Below are 13,510 nucleotides of genomic sequence, written 5' to 3'. Positions count from 1 at the left end.
CAAGGCATATGACGGAGACTTCGGTAAATCACAGCGCCCTGCTGGGAAAAAGTCCAGCGCAAATACGCCCCCAAAAAACAGCTTGTCTATTTTTGTACTTTCAGCTTTTTGCATGGTGCTAATTAATGAACTTTAGAGCTAATGGTGTTGAATTTTGTGTCATTCATACAGAGCTAGCATAGGCAAGATGTTAGTTTTTTCAAGTCATAATCTAACCTAACCAGCTGCTTGCTGTAGCTTCATATGTATATATATTTTTTTTTCTGCCAAGAGATGTACCGAACAGATTTTTTACATTTCAGTGAAAGAATCAAATTTAAAAAAGGAGACTGAACTCAGATAAGGTTTATTGTAAAAACGTAAGAGCAGAGTAAAAGTAACAGCACATTTAAAAAGAAAAAAACTAAACTGACATTACTTATAGAATCCAGCTACACCCCGTAGTGCACAAACTTGAAAAACAAACAGCAGCTGAAGATCCACAGAAGAAGAACAAGGGAACAACAAACTGAGGTTAGGCACTTAGACAGAGAGGGACAGTCCTATATATGTGTGTAAAAACAACGATACATTCAAAGAGTGGAAAACCAGCAAAGAAAGTACATAATGCAGAGAATACAGTCAAACACTGGTGATGAAGTCAAGTACTTTGGAAGACAGTCGGCCTAATTTTTCACATCATAAAAAGGAGAAAAATATAATTTAAAACCGTAAAATAACTATTTGTTACTATACAATGTTTTCATAATGAATACACTCAAACTAGTGCAGGAGCAACTGCCAGCATCCAACAGCCCTTCTCTTCCACAGCGTGGAGGCTACCATTTGTGCGTGCTAGAGTTCACTTTGACCTCGCCGCTTTAATCTCAATCTTTAATTTTTGTACAGTCGTATTCTTAATAAACAAAAGCCAATAAAAAGATAAAAGCCGCTCATGTGTCCTCTCTAAAAAGCTGATACATACCTGACATTAGACAAGGTCAGTGCAAACTCCGGTGTCAAAGTGACGTGGCCCCTTTTAAACTACGGCAGTGCTCGCTCAGATCATTATGTACACGACAGCAAAAATAACAATATCCTATGATGCGTTCACAGATTCTACTCGCACGTAACAGTTAAAAGGTTTTGCAGAAAACACCACAGGATGTTTCATGTAATAGAGGTTAGAGTAATGCAAGTTGTTCCTGCTGTGAAAACAGTTTGATATACTTGTTGAAGAGAAACCGTACCTACAGATTGCAGCTAAATTAAATCCTACTTACCAAATGTGCAGCTGCTTTACTATTTCAAATATTTCACCTCCTATTTCTGATATATGTCAGTTTGTGCCTCATTAATGCAAGAATTAAATGTTTGTGCTTTAAACTATAAGCATTGTCCAAAGCGGAATTAATCCAATAAGCAGAAGATAAAAACCATTGGATTAATTACAGATTTAAATGCACTCATGTTAGTCTTGTAGATATTACCACCAGCCACGTCTCGACTCTGATCAACTCTTACACCTAGCTTTATCCTTCCAGAGACGTCCGTTTTCCTGCTTTGCATTACATAATTCGAGGTTAAGTTAAAACATTGCATACTGTTTTCAATATTGCTTCACCAAAGCAAGCTGTCGTCATTCCAACCACCAACCGTCTTCCTATGAGAGTCCACATGGAGAGCATCATGTGGAGAAGTCGCTCGAGCAGACCGAGAGAGAGAGAGAGAGAGAGAGAGAGGCATCCGTCTCCTCGGCTTGTAAGTAAGCAGGAGTGCATTAGTGTGTAGAGAGAGGGAGGGGGTGGGAGTGAAGGGGGGCTGCTGGTCATCCAAACTGGAATTATGGGACTAACTGCTGATAAAACTGGCATGTGCAATATGGCCATTTAAGCGACCAGTGGTGCCCACTTGCTGGCTTTGCGTCCATACTGGGTGAGGCAAGGCATGAAGAGTGAAACAAAACAAAGGAAAGAGAGAGAGAGAAAAAAGGAAAATGTTATATTTGTTACTTTTGTGAATGTAAAAGATAAAGTTTAATTAGAAGCTGGAGCTGCAATAAATGATAGCATATTGTTGCATTTGGTGTAAAACAAATTATTTGATAAGATATTTGACTATTTTGAGAGTTTATCATATATCAAGCACAAAGACTAGTTGACCTTTCTCTCATCTCTATTAGGCAGGGACATGGATTTTATGGATGGCAAGTGGTTTCTGTTTGTGCTACGCTTATAGTAATAATAATAATATAATAAGTAACCACGTATCAGCAGGCTGCGGGGTATGCAGGAAGAACAGTCCGTGTGGAGAGCAAAAGCAGGCGGAACTTAATGCGCCGTGATGTCATCCCGGCTCCCATCAGCGGCTATCTGATGACGATTTAGCTTCTTATTAATCTCTATAAACAGACATCTGCGTGTAAGTTCAGCTAACAATCTGTTCTAGATCTAAAATTCAACTTGAGACAAATTTGCTCGACGAAAGCCGTTCAGAGTTTAGATTCCCCAACTTCTTCGAATGCATCATGATCGATCTGACCTCCGTTCAACAAACGAGCATTTTAAAAGTTGTTTTCTTCTCCTCTTGAGGACAGACCTGACAAAGCGTCATTTTATTCATGATGTTGTTCATTCTGCAAACTTATGACTCGTTAAGAAAAAGCACAAGGTTTCTTTTTCTGTAAACGATGCAGCACGCGGAAAAGGAAGTCTTGACTGTAAGTCGTTTATCGCTAACTGCTGGCTACACGCCCGGCATGTTCACCGTTGTCCTCGGAGGCTATATCGTCGTCAGACTGAAGCCGATGGGATCCGAGATTGCAGTTTCTCTATTAGACAATTAGCTTTTTTATTTTTTTAAATTATATACGGATCATCTTTGTGCTTTGGACCTTTGGTCGCACAGAAAAAATGTGAGAACCACAAACTGTGGTGGACATTTTTGGACTATTTTTGATAAATAAATTGCCATTAAATGACACTGAATATAGTCACCACTGCAGCCATTATTTTGGTAACTGAAAGTTAAACTCAATTATAATCGATCTCCCAAAAAGCAGAAACTCAACAAGTTTATCCTCTTCATCCTATTACATTATTATGATTTCCTTTAGTATAAAAACTTCTAAATCATTGGTCAGGATATTTCCAGAACAGTTCCTTTTTTCCGCCACTTGGTGGCGCCAACGTGCAAGTTTTCCTGCATCTTGTTAAAGAAGCTGTTAAACTTTATGTGGCGTATAAAAGTCCTTCTTACCTGAATATCAGTAAGCTCTTTGTAGAACCTCTTTGCCAGGTCGGGACCGTTCTGCATGGTCGGGATCTGGAACGTCTGAGAGGGAAGCACATGGCATTATATTTCAATCATTAAGCCCATACAGTTACCCAGAATCATTTACAATCAGTGTATTTTACATGCACTTGACTGAACTCCTACCTTTCCTTTGTAGAGGAGGCTGCCGACAGGACAGACGACGCACGCTGTCCCTGCTCCGAACACCTCCATGATCCTCCCAGCGTCCAAAGCCCCCAGCAGCTCCTTCATCCCCATCGAGCGCTCCGTCACCTTAAACTCGCCCTGACGGAGACACAGGAAGCAGGTTAATAAACTACTGCTGGTTCTTTTTTATTGTGACATTTTACAAAGCATCTTTCCTCCCCCACACTCTCTCTATAAATGCAGTGCAACAGTATGTGGTTGTCTTACCCAGTCTCTGGCCAGGTCCAGCAGAGACTGTCTGGTCACTCCTGGGAGAATGATGCCATCCAGAGGCGGGGTCATCAACTCTTTCTCTGCAGACACACATAACATGTATTTATCTTAGTTAAGACCAGCTCAGGAACATGCCGTAATTAAAGCCAGAAAAGGTGAGAAATTCTCACCTCCATTCTCGTTGGTCCAGTAGATGAAGAGGTTCATGGTGCCGACCTCTGTGATCTCCTCCTGCTCGCCGTACAGCCACAGGACCTGCTGACAGCCTCGCTTCACAGCCTCGTTCTGCACGGCTATCGTAGGCCCGTAGTTACTGCAGAGAGAACAGACAGGAGGGGACAAACGGGTGAGAACAGCAGCAACTGGCAGAGCTTTGGCGAGTTCAGTGTGACATTTTTAGACTACAAAATTCTGTCAAATCTCTGAGAGGATTTAAACCTCCTCAAGAAATTAAAGAACATGGCGTAAAGTACGCAGCACTAATCATTTACACAAGTGATGAGTCATACTCGGCCGTGTCTTCTTCTCACTGTCACAATGTTTAAGCCCCGCTGATCGATTTTTACGCATTCGGTTTGCGGAGGAACAAGCTGACAGGCATAGTGCCCTGACAAATTTGCAAAAGTTGTCTTTAACAGAAAGAGGAATGCCAGAGCATCGGTTTAGCTAAGCGGTTAAATCACACGTCCCACATACAGAGGCCGCAGTCCTCGATGCGGCGGGCCCCGGGTTATACTCCCACCCTCAGCCCCCTTCCGCGTGTCATTTGCACTCTCTCTTTCCCCGTTTCTGACACCAACAACTGTCCTCGCTCTCAATAAAAGGCCAAAAAATTTTACGACTGGAGTTTTATTTTTGTGCTCTTTGTTCCGGCTCTTTCCTTTCAGACCCTGATGTTTGATACCGTTTTGTTTGTCACCTTTTCAGCATCAATAGCATTTAATAAGTTGTAAGAAAAAGGCTGTTTGTGGTGATTTAGTAACATTATTACCATTAGAAAGTCCTTAGAGAGCACTGACACGTTTATATTTTAACTGTAAAATTCCCCACTTTTGACTTATAACAAATTAAGATACTCCATATGAGATATATTTGTTTTGTTTGCGTATACATTCGAAAAAACATTTTAAGATCATATTGTCACATTTCAAATATTAATATTAGAGGCTGATATATTAACCTTTGGCAGATGTAATCACATATATATTTGTGTCTGTGTATAAGCCGTACGATGAGCATCAAGAAACAGCAGCACAGAAATGCAAAAATAGATTTGAAGTTATTTAGAAGCAGAGAAACATGACATAGTTTGTCCACCAGAGGGCGTTCATGAGTTGATTTTTCAACACTGAAAACTGCACCTAAAATGCATCTTAGTCACAATTAAAAACAAGTCTATAACTATGACTATTATTCACAAAAATTACCACTGGCTGACACATACAAGGATGTTAAATGTTTAGTCAATGTCTTAGTCAGTGTTTTTATGTCGTCACTTGATGGTTATTCGCTCTGTCTGCTATGTTGTTCGGTGTTTATCAGAGCTTGTTGTCAGTGGGGATGTGTTGACGAAACTGAATGCTGCAAAACGAAAGACCTTTAAAATCATCAACTAAAAAATAAGAAAAAAAAACCTAAAGCAACACTGCATGTGAGCCTTTAACACACGTAAATAAACATGATATCATTACACACCCTGTCACATCACCCTTCAGTCCCGTGACTTCTGCAGGAGCTAAATCCGGATAGCTCAAGCATATCCTCGCAGTCTGACGATGAGAGCAGACTTTGTTGGCTTAGAGAGCCGATCGGGTGTTCAGACTTGTTATATAATAGCTCTGAAGCCGAACAGGTTCTTACTTTATGATTCCAGACTTGTGTGGAAGCAGGCCAGTGATTAGAGGCCGTGTGGCAGGAGAGCAGATTACAGGAGCGCTGACATTAAATACCGGGGGGATTAATATCCTTCATGCGGTTGAAAAACAGGGGGTTAAACTGTCTCTTACAGCACACGCACTACAATACCCATAACCTCAAGTGTATCCTCGCCACCTGACGGTATGAGAGCAGATTTAGTGGGCTTAAAGACAGTAGTTAGGGTGTTCAGTGGTTTCCTTCTGGGATATCGCATATCAAGAGGCCTTTTTTCTGGGAGGCATTTTTATCATAGACATTAATAAACTTAACTCCTCTTCCTCTGACAACAGAGTTACTGTCCAAAGTGAGGTTCTCCGTGTCTGTTTTTGGCACCGTTCTAATGCTAACAACAGCCAGCGCCGTGGCTGCCATTCAAGGCTTCGTAAGCAAAGTGGAAAATCCAAATAGTTGTACTCGGTCCAGATTCAGCGCTGAATAAACACACTGCTGTGGCTTACAGCACTTTAGAGGTTTCCCAGCCATAACAGTGTTACAGAGCAGATGACCTATTTAAAAGCTTCATTAAGTGTAAAACTAATACGAAACTTACTTTTGGATGTTTTTTTTTTAATCAAATTCTATAATTCTTTTACTACCGAGCCCCTGAAGTCCCAAAAGGTGAAAAATTGTATCTTGTGCGCTCAAGATAATAACTTGTTCCCACAAGATAATTAACTTGTGCGCACAAGATTACTTTTTTTTTTTCAACTTTTGGGACTTCAGGGGCTCTGTAAAAAGCAGTATCAGTATATGTTAATATGTTTTCACCATTGTTTGAAACATGGCAGAATAAATTTCTCCTCCCTGCAAAAAGGTCATCTATGGAGCCCCTAAAGTCCTAAAAGGTGAACATTTTTATCTTGTGCAAACAAGATAAAAAAATTCACTATTTGGGACTTCAGGGGCTCCGTATTTTACAGCTTTGTACACAAATAAATAAACTGAGTCACAGGTTAACAGCTGTTGTTGAATTTGACCCTCTGAAAATGTTATTCGATTTGGCCACATGCAAGGATTCTTAAGTGGCATACAGTGATTAAAAATTCTGCAGTTTTTTACTCTTATCTGTATCTATAAGCGTTAGGCATATAGTGCTGTCAAAACTGACCACAAATGATGATGAAAACACAAAAGGTTCAAACTATTCGAATATCTATGTCCATGAGAGACCTTACTGATACAAGAGACAAACTTAGATGCAAAGGTTTATGTATTTAAACATAAACAGGCCTTTTGAAAGATCAACATAGGCTTCCTACACCTTGCAAAATAAACAAATAAAATAGTTATGTTACAGAAGAACGGACATTCAGCGCTCCGAGCGAGCTGTGCCGTGAGAGGTTCATTTATTTAAACAAATGTGTTTTTAAAAGAATCAACATACCTACACCTGTCTGTTTTGCTGCAGGTGAGAATCTCTCTCTCTCTCCGGCCTGGCTGGGATTTGAATTCTCAGCCATCATTACCACACGCCACACGGTTGTTGTAGTAGCTCGTTTCAGCTAGAATAAAGTTATTCATGTATAATGTGAGGCCATAGATGCTCCGTAACCAAGAGAGTGCTCGCTGGGACATACGAGAAGCAGCGAGAGCATGTGAGACAGCCGCGGATGTGCTGATTTTTTTCACATCGAATATTATTTTACTAACTAAATATCGGTTTTTTTACTACAATCAGTTCGTTTCGTTTGACAGCCCAATAGGCATATAATCTATTCTTTTTCCAGCACGGTCATTTGACGTAGTTTGAGGCCCACATGACTAGTCTAGTTTAGCCTGAATTTCTAGTTTCTGCCTTTGCTTAAATTGCAAACTACTTCCTTCTTAACTACACTATAGCAAAAATTGCATCCAAAAAAATGAGTGCAGAGGATATTATGAACAAGGATACATTTTGACAGTTTTTTTGGCTCTGGCTGACAGAGCTGCAGCAGAGTGGAACAGAGGCTATGGCTGCTCACACGCAACGCAGCAACGACTGGAACGGCTCTGCGAGCAGGAGAATATAGCTTTCTTTGCACCGAGGAATTTATTGCTTCAATTAACTATATTAACATAAAACCTCACAGATCCCTTTAAAATAACTTTTCTTGCTTACCTGATATTTTTAAATTGAATATCTATTTTTTTTTTGTTGAGGATTTGTGAATCTGGCTCGGACAGCTTGTACCAGTTGACCTCAGAGAAATATTTACAACAAGTAGAGTACCAAACTCACCCTCCCATCTTGTATTCCCCGACGCCTCCTTGCCAAGCCCTGACAAATGAAGGGTCGGCCAGCAGGGACACAGGGTTGAAGGAGCCTGTGGCAAAGTACGGTCCAACTGGGCCAATGATGACAAAGATCATAGCTTTTCCTGCCCGAGACACGCCGAGTGACGGCTGGAGGAAGAGAGGAAGAGGGAAAGACAGGTAATCAGGACCAGAAAGTCAATTAACACAACGGTAATGAGAGAATGCAGGATCGTATTGAAGCCACGTTTAACACCAGCTTGTTTAATCGCCCAAGCTGCACATGCCTAAACTTTAGTATGAATAAAATTTGTTTCCTGTTTGCAGCATTTTGTTGACTGATGCTAAAAGCTCACCTCGATTCCTATGAAGGTGGGTCTGATGTACAGGCTGGCGTCCTGGGAGTAGGGGACCCACTCCTGGTCAACCTCCACCAGCTTCTTGATGCACTCCAGCAGTTCACCTTTATCAAACAACTACACACACACACACAAACACACGCAAACACTGTCAACTTATTGCTCTTCTTTCCCTCTTTAACATTTAGCTTAGACCGGATGGCTCTTTCCTGTGTGGTAGAAGAATAATATTATGTGCGTTCTTTGTACATTTTGGATGTTGTGCCTTAAAAACATTTTTCTGTCTTAAATATATCCATACTATCAATGAACAACAAAGACTTTCATCTAAAACAATATCTCTTATTGTAGATACATGATGAACATGCAGACAGAATATTATCTTAAAATGAGGCTGTGTATATTTTGAGAGAACAGATTATATAATCTATATTCTAAACATTATTTCTCTTACAAATTAAAAGTTTAACCCCTTAACAATAAAACACAGCCATCTTTTTTTCAGTGCACCTAAGAGGTTTTAGTCTTGTAGCCTTTCTTGGTCCTGTATGACCAAGTGGCTGATGTTTGCAAATGTTAGCATGTTAGCTAACATTATATAAATACTGCTGAGTCATGGGCATTAGTAAGAAAGTTTGCTGACCTTACAATCTCTATTTACTTGTGCCATTGTATATATTGTGTAACATGCCAATGACTTTATCAAAAAAGTAAAGAAGAAGTAAAGGAAACATGTTTATTCAAGTGTTTATCCGTGACAGCAAACTAGCAAACCATAAGCTACATATGTTAGCGAACGTTATATAAATACTGCTGAGTAATGGACCATTAATAAGAAAGTTTTCTGACATAGAAATCTCTCTTTACTTGCGTCATTGTATATTGAATGTAACATTTAAATGATTTTATCAAAAAAAAAGTAAACAATAAGTAAAGAAACAATGTTTATTTAAGTGTTTAACAGAAAACTAGGAAACCAACTGTTAGCTAACATTAGCAACCATTAGCTACATGGTCATACTGGTCCGAATTAAACTGTAGCAGCAAAAGAACAAAGTTTAAACTTTTAAATGTAATTATCTGAATAGAAACATTTCACTGTAGATCAGGCCATATTATTTAATATTAGGAAACTGTAATACATTATATTTTAACCAGTATAATTGTCTGTTGCTTCTAACAAAAAGGGGCGGGGTTAAGTTGTTTTTACTATTACATTTTTTTATATGAGAATCATTCACAACACATCTTCATCCATTCTGAGTGAAATATTAAGTCCTTAGGACATAGCACAAAGCAAAGAATGGGACCTTCAGTCCTCAAACTTTCCATTGTGTCCTGAACTCCTGATGAAGTATGAACTCGTGGATCAAGATGGTGTGCTTGGGTAGTGAAGCATAGCTGGGCATGTTGCCAAGCAGTTACGCAACATCACCGAGGAGCTTACAGCTTCAGGGCTGTAATTTAACCTTGCTTACTTAAAGAATCAGAGGAATTTATATGAGGCTCAACGGTGGTGCTTTTGTGAAACAATAAGGGGCCATGTTGGTCTCTGCTTATTGCTAATGGGTACAGAAGATCCAAATATGACCCAGAAGAAAAGCTAATTTTTACACATGACACAGTGGTTGGAGCCTCGATTGTACAATAGTTTAAAGTTAAACAAGATGTTCCACACCCTGTCATGTGTTCCTGCATGAATATGGTTAGCCAGTAAGAACTGCATTGTATGGCTTGCCAAAAAAAACAGGACTAAATCATGAGGTTATTTCTTTTGGCATCTGGAAAAAGCCGCCGTCAGTCAAAGCTGGTGTTCTCTGTAATCCATAGAAGCAATAATATTTTAAATTGGCACAGTAGTTGCGGAGAAAGTTGTACAAACAGCTCGTGGTTTCGCCCATTCTATATTCCTACAACACCCAGCATGCATTGCACCCCTCCCTCCGAAAGGAACGGCCCAGCGAGAGACGCTGGAGTGAAATACTACCGTCTTCTGGTCAAGGACATTGTTCACTGCAGGCAGAGCGGCACAGAATCCGAAAAAGGAAGAGAATATACCGGTGCATCGTCTAAAAAATCTTCAGGTCTGCAGTCTACATTTCAAATCTGACGATTTTGAACGAGACATGACATCGGAGGCGGGCGTCCTAGATTGAGGAAGTGTAGTTTAGCGAGCTCCCTGGCCTCCACCAGACTGCGTGTTTAACATAGTCTGGCGGAGGTTTTCCAGGGCCCATTGGAGAAGCGGATAGCGTCCTCCAAAGGCACAGAGTGAAATAGCATTTTATTTTCTACAATAATGGCATTAGCTCCCCAGGACTAAAGTTGAAAATTGATGAACTGGCCCTTTAATACAGCCGGCTCTTACAGTTATAGTGTTCAGACCCAAAAAACTGTGTTGGTGGCATTTTGTTGCTGCAGGTATCATTAATTGTGTTTTCATTTAATTGTAAAGCAAAAGGGTACAAACTCACAGGGAGGCAGCTTCTTTCGGTGCTTCGATGCATCCTCTCCATGTTCAGCATGGGCCTGAACAGACGGATGTGGTTGTCGACTCCTCTGAATGCCTTCATGCCTTCAAACAGCTGCAGAGAACACACAAAGAAATGCTTTATCTCTTGAGACGACACGTTGCAAGGTTTTCTACATGGACTGTATTTAAGACGTGGTACCAAAGGTGACTTAATTCAGTTGAGAGGGTGGATACACATTGGTAAGTCTATGTTAATTGACAGGTGCCATAGTAGCGACTTGTCAGAGTGAGACTGGTCTGGTTTGTTTACCCTCCTCTCACCTCTATGGAGTAGTGCAGGGCGGAGCTGGCCGGGTGCAGCGACAGGTTCTGGAAAGGTTTGATCTGAGGTGCCTCCCAGCCCTCCTTCTCCGACCAGGTGATTGTCAGCATGTGGTCGGAAAACTGTTTCCCGAAGACCAGGCTGGAGGGGTCCGGCTTGGGCTTGCATGCTGGGTTGCGTTCGAGGACGAGATCTGCCGCCTGAGACAGAGACGGACGAGCGAGCCAGACACGCACGGAGAGAGAAGTGGAAGGGACAAGAGCAGAGCAGGCGACGATACAGTGATTGTTTTAAATCGTGGTTATTGGCAGAGCATGCTTTATAGGACAATTAGAAGAAGTGCCAAACGAGTCAGCTGAGATGCTGAATTATTTCGTCAATTAGACAATTAATAAATTAAATTGAAATGAATCATTAAAACGGGAAGACGGAGAGGGAAAGACAGAGGGGGAAAAGAAACTTTAAATTTATGATCACTTTCACAATGTCACAGTCTTCTTCCACTAATGATCGAACACCCTGTGCTGTGAGACACCAGGCGTGTTCAGACAGGCCGGAGCTGGATGGAGACGACACAGGCGTCACCTGCTCAGACAGACTGTTAAAGTTTTCCTCATTACCTTAAAGGAGCTGGCGAACCGCAGCGAGCCAAAGGAGAAGGGGAGGGCCTGAACTAGTCGTCCATGGAGTGCCTGCAAATGAAACATAACAAATCTCATTGAAATTCTGTATAATTTGTATATGCTTTCCAGCCTTGGGAGTACACACGGACAACATGTCTGCCATTGTGTGTTTGTGGGCGTGTGACTCAGCACCAACCATTATGCCCGCAGTTTACAGTATGTAGCTAGTAACACATGCCTGTAGGTGACAGAACAGCCGGTGCTGAGTGCTGTGCTGTTATTAGAAGCAGGCATACACAGGCTACAATGCAAAAGGACGAATGCACTTGACAAACTATGTGGGGAACAAAGGGCTATGAAATAAATCAGGAAAAGGAAGAATGGGAAAAAAGGTGGTTTTAATAAACAAAAAACCGTATAAGCAATAAGCATAACTATACTGTTTTTTGTTGTGCCACAAGAACAGCAATGTGTCAACTACTATCTCAAACAGCTAACGCAAGTGTATGCCAATTGTTTTACTGGCTTACTGTGATTTTAGGGTGTCGGAAGCTTCTGTAATGAGAGGTTATATAGGCAAAATTAATATAATAGTAAGAGTATGAGATGATGCATGCAGTGAAATACTTTTGTTCAGGTAATCCAATTACTAATCTTTGAATCTGCAGTGCAGGTCTTTCATAATAGTTGGTTTACATTCCTTACATGGTGCTGAGTTTGACCACATAACCAGCAGTGATCCAGAAAAGAATTGATCCCTTTGTAAATCCGCCCAAAAGTTGCACAGCGTCTCTGGTGCAGAGTCAATGAGTGCACTTTATTGAATGGATGACGCAAGTTTTGCCTTCATTGCGATCATTAGTATGTCTGTGTATATTTCTTTTATTCTTTTTTTGCTAAGTCATGTGTGACATGCGCGTGTATATTTGATACATGAAGATTCAGACGCACAGTCTGGAATTCAAGTAGAATTAAATAAGCAAAAGCTGGTTAGTATGACTAACATCCAACCACGAGTCAGCAGCAACGTTAGTAATTTAACTAATCACAAATGCGAAGTATAAGCAAATAAGGAGCTGATAACACGAATACACTTTACACTTTGCACACTTTCCGCATATGTGCAATTTAAGCCCCTAACTACTGCCTTCTAGCCTCACGCCAAACTCCTTTTAAAAAACTGACTATTTCATTCAAACTAGTTTATATCTCATATGACTTACAATCTACAGAGAAATTACTACTTTTGTATCAAAAGGTTATCAAAACATTTTCAGTTCGGCATGCTCACAGTCTACCTATCCACCGAAATCGTGGATGGTGGTAGGATGTGACATTAGGCAAGTAAAAAAGATCTTATTACAAAAAAACTAGCTTTAACTTAACATAATGTCTGCCGAATTCCGTATCAAACGATTAAGATTTATTAAATCTATTGCTTAAGGTTTTCCTTTTTGCTGATAAGCAGAAACATTATAGTTGTCATAATTCAGCATGGAATTTGGTTTAATGACCTTCCCATGCTGTATTGTTTTCCAACCTTCGGTGCTGGCGGCACCGACGCAGTGTTAACCAGCCCATCGTAAACACTTGTTATCTCTCTCTGTCATTATCGGCGGACTTATCTCTCATTTAGGTGAATCATTTACCCCGACAGTAAATGCAAACAGATAATAAACTGCAGATAGCCATTAGTCAATGAACTCACCGTTCGGAGGGCTGCCATCTCCGCTACGTAACGAAGATAAACGAGATTAACTGTTCGTGTGGAAACACGAACTCAGCCTCAAAGTCAACTTGAGTTCCGCTTTGAAATACGAGACGCTGCTCAGCTGAGGGGAAGGAGGAAACCCCACACACATAAAATATAATTATAGACACAAGCACTTAA

The 13,510-nt window shown here is 40.7% G+C and overlaps 1 protein-coding gene across 1 annotated transcript; it reads right to left on the bottom strand.

The window, feature by feature from the left end:
* Positions 1 to 330: 330 nt before the first annotated feature.
* Positions 331 to 13,421, bottom strand: bcat2 (branched chain amino-acid transaminase 2, mitochondrial). The gene is made up of 11 exons (XM_069676101.1): positions 13,328 to 13,421; positions 11,617 to 11,688; positions 10,996 to 11,196; positions 10,676 to 10,786; positions 8,199 to 8,318; positions 7,829 to 7,992; positions 3,864 to 4,006; positions 3,688 to 3,773; positions 3,418 to 3,558; positions 3,238 to 3,312; positions 331 to 1,910 (listed from the first exon to the last, which is right to left on the bottom strand). The coding sequence occupies exons 1-11, from the start codon at positions 13,343 to 13,345 to the stop codon at positions 1,869 to 1,871; spliced, it is 1,173 nt and encodes a 390-aa protein (XP_069532202.1). The 5' UTR covers positions 13,346 to 13,421; the 3' UTR covers positions 331 to 1,868.
* Between the last annotated feature and the right edge of the window lie 89 nt (positions 13,422 to 13,510).

This window comes from Semicossyphus pulcher, unplaced genomic scaffold (genome assembly GCF_022749685.1).
Source record: "Semicossyphus pulcher isolate SPU_LCO1_2020_fin unplaced genomic scaffold, fSemPul1.0.p SCAF_25, whole genome shotgun sequence".
NCBI classification, from domain to species: Eukaryota; Metazoa; Chordata; class Actinopteri; order Labriformes; family Labridae; genus Semicossyphus; species Semicossyphus pulcher.
The sequence above is the reverse complement of the archived record's forward strand: the minus strand, read 5'-3'. Positions and strand labels throughout refer to the sequence as shown.

Bases quoted from the DNA above. Each gene is read 5' to 3' on its own strand.
- bcat2 (XM_069676101.1), bottom strand. The intron at 7,993-8,198 runs GTGAGCTTTTAG...CTCTTCCTCCAG, and splicing joins CCACCTTCATAGGAATCGAG to CCGTCACTCGGCGTGTCTCG. The intron at 1,911-3,237 runs GTAAGAAGGACT...TGCCTCACCCAG, and splicing joins AAGAGCTTACTGATATTCAG to TATGGACGCAAAGCCAGCAA.